The 3,524-nt window shown below is 38.9% G+C and overlaps 1 protein-coding gene across 4 annotated transcripts in view; it reads right to left on the bottom strand.

The window, feature by feature from the left end:
* Positions 1-1,689, bottom strand: part of glcci1a (glucocorticoid induced 1a) — a 62,027-nt gene extending 60,338 nt beyond the window's left edge. For all 4 annotated transcript variants that reach the window (XM_049476423.1, XM_049476422.1, XM_007236456.3 and 1 more), the window contains exon 1: positions 745-1,689. In XM_049476423.1, the coding sequence (XP_049332380.1) occupies positions 745-1,261 (517 nt within the window). In that variant the 5' untranslated portion in view covers positions 1,262-1,689. The remainder of the gene's footprint in view (positions 1-744) is intronic.
* Between the last annotated feature and the right edge of the window lie 1,835 nt (positions 1,690-3,524).

Here is a 3,524-nt window from a genome sequence, read left to right on the forward strand (position 1 = left end):
TAGCAACCTTGTCAAACTATGCTACCCTAGTGTATATTTGAAGGTAAAATACAAATTATTACAACATGCTCGCAGTACAAGTCTCGGTATGAAATTTGAATGGCCTAATCACTGTATCAAGATAAAGTTAATATTTATATTAAATATATTAGGTAATTAGAAATCGTTTTTGGTTTGTTTTATTTACTCTATTTTTATTCTAATTTTTCTACATTTGTAACACTCAAGCAAACTGTGACAGTGAGTCCAGCTTGTACAATGCACCCGAGGGAAACAAAAAACAACAAATTATCAAATTATTATAAAACACATGAAAGCAGTAAAAATGAGAGTTGGCCGCATGCGCAGAGCCGGTAAGTAGCACAAATCGATGGGTAGCACAACTCGACAGAACACCGGTGTCCCATTTTCTTTAAATATTTGACTAGCTACAGATATAACCTATAACCTAGGATTGTTGTCATTCAGGCGTAGAAAAACAACCTCCGCCAACACTGTGACCCAGTTAAAACAAGAGAGAGACTAAGACTAAAGCTAGTTAATGCTGATGAAGATTCTCCTTTACAGTAAAAACAAACAAAATAGCAACAACATAGTAATAGTCACAGTAAAATAAACAAGTTAAGCTATCTAACCTATATATATATATATATATATATATATATATATATATATATATATATATATATATATATATATATATATATATATATATATATAGTTTAGCTCTCAATGTTTATGTACCTCTAAATGTAGGTGAGGCAGGACGTCCCTCCTCAGGTGAGCCCCGCTGGTGCTCAGGTGGAGAGCGGCTGAGCCGCGGGTTTAGCCCGGGTTCCGCGGCGCCTGGTCCGGCCGGGTTCGGGCTGGAGCTGGCGGGAACGGAGCTGGAGGATTTCGGTGCTGTGGTGTTACCGAGTGAGATGGAGGTGGAGGAGGAGGAGGAAGAGGAGGAGGAGGAGGAGGAGGAGGAGGAAGGGGATCGGGTTGGGCTGGGCTGGTTTGCACGTAGGAGCTGGTAGGGCACCGTGGCGCGGATGGGCTGTAAGCGGCTGCTGTTGGTGGATGAGGATGATGATGATGATGGAGATGATGATAACGATGATGATGAAGGATTGGAGGGGGAGCCGGTGGTGCTGCGCTTGGCCCGGTGGTGGTGTTGTTGATGATGATGATGATGCTGATGATGATGAAGAAGATCGAGTTGAGCCGAGCTGGCAGATGATGATGGAGATGGTGATGATGATGATGCTGCAGACATAATTGTCACTATACTATTGTCACTACACTATACTATTCCAACCAGCTCCAGCGTGTGATCACATGTATTATTATAACTAAATGTATATATGTATATAGGTTACAATTATATAGAACAAATATATAACATCAACTTCTGCTTTAACTGCAGTTGTTAAAACTTAAAGATAAAAGAAGCTAACTAACAAGCTACATTTTCCTGGCTGTCTATGCCTCGCTTCTCCGCAAAAAAAGGAAAGAAAAATACACAAAAAAGTGCTCTTTTCACGTTTTCTGCATTGCCGATGTGACAAACAACTTCATGAGAAGTTATAAGCGATACTCCTCTTTAGGGTGAGAAAGGCACGATTTGAGAGGAGAAAAAAGTTTAAACAGAAGAAAAAAGTAATCCCGAGTCGACAGTCTGAACACCCCTGCAGCTTTACGGCGCTCCAAATGACAAGCAGTAGCTGAGGGACGGGGGCGGAGTTTCAGACCACAAGCGCTTAGTTGATTGGCGGACAGAATGAATAATAATTAGGCTGGATTAAGCTAGACCCTACGATTGGCTGATAAGGAGCCAATGGATTGTTTGAAACAGGCATTAGTTCAGGATGAGCATGAAATAAAAAAGCTTCTAGACGGAGGGAGAAATAGATACTTAAAACCAAGTTAATTAGCTTTACCTTTACTGCTTTTAAAGCAAAACATTTCAAAACACTAGAACTACAAGTAATGTTTCAAAAACAGCCTTTGGAAAGTCCTACTTCTCTTATTATTATTATTTTTTAAATATACTTATACAGTACCGTTTACACACCTCTTCTCTTTCAATGTTTTCTTTCTTTTAATTATTTTTATATTGGAAATTTAATATTGACAATTATATTAAAGCTCTACAGGAACACATAAATATATATTTATACTTTAGATTCTTCTAAGAAGCACATTTAGCGTTGATGACAGATCTGCACACTCTTGGTATTTTAATCTCAGTGTCTTCATGAGGTAAAGTGACCTGGAATAGTTTTCTCAGCGCCTTGAAGGAGTTCCTGGAGGTGCTAAACAATAGTTGCTGCTTTTCCTTCATGCTGTGAAGCTCCAGCTCATCCCACATCATCATCTCAGTTGGGTTTAGGTCAGAAGATTGTGGAGGCCAAACACTTATTTAAGGGACACCATTTGTGTCCCTTAAATACTAAAGCTGAATTAATGGTCTTCTGCCATCACTTGTAGGTTTAGGTAGCTGAAATAAATGTTTTGAAATAACTGTTTAACACAAACAGGGAGTTTCTAGAACATCTGTTGGCTAATGGTCAATCAGAGAAAGTATTTATTTGTGTATTTTTGTCTAGGACTAACTTTATGCCCAACTAGACCACAGAATTTAATTTAAATTCAAAGTGTATTACACAGTTTAGGGCTCTATGTAGCTGCAAAGACTCCACGTGTCACCATGGCCTGAGGATCACAAGTTCAAATCCTGGGTCATGCTGCTTTGCCATCAGCAGCCGAAGTCTGAGAGGGCATAATTGGCCATGCTCTCTCCTCATCACTACATGTGATGCTGGTCTTATCAGGCACTTGTTAGCTGATGTATCAGCTCAAAAAGAATCAGTGTCTGACACTTATCAGAGAAGGCATGTACTTGTCCTTACCATCATCATGTCGGGTGCATTGCAATTGAGTGGGTGGGTTAACAGTCTGAGGAAAAGATTGTGCTGAGATCTCCTAATGGTGGGGGAAAACTTAAGATAGCTGTGCCACATTTCTAAAAATTGCATTTAAGAATATAATGACATTCACAGTTGCTATGCAAAAGACTTTTTGTTATGCCATGAGCGATGGCTACACTCCTACTGACTCTGTGGATAGATTCAGTTCATACTTATTACAAGTTAACTGAACTGTTTTATTGTGTAAAGATTCAATTAAAGCATGCTCGTGTGGAAAGCTTGTTAAAAATAGGATGTAAGTGTTTAACAGCAGGTGGAGAAGGTGATGACTGGGTGAAGGACGTATTTTTGGCACACACATTTCTGGTTGATTTTAGTCTTTTTTGCATCCTAAGAGACAGGAGCAAAGTCATAAGAAAGGATACCAAAAGCAATAATACGTAAGAGGGAGTGCTATGATGTGTAAAATTGGCACTAGGGTACTGTGGTCATAGACATGTGTACGAATAGAATACTATATAATATAATAACAATTTTACAGCCATTACGTGCAATTTTTTTTTTTTGTGAATCCAAACTCAAAGAAAAACAAACACAATAACCAGCAAG

This window comes from Astyanax mexicanus, chromosome 3 (assembly GCF_023375975.1).
Source record: "Astyanax mexicanus isolate ESR-SI-001 chromosome 3, AstMex3_surface, whole genome shotgun sequence".
NCBI classification, from domain to species: domain Eukaryota; kingdom Metazoa; phylum Chordata; class Actinopteri; order Characiformes; family Acestrorhamphidae; genus Astyanax; species Astyanax mexicanus.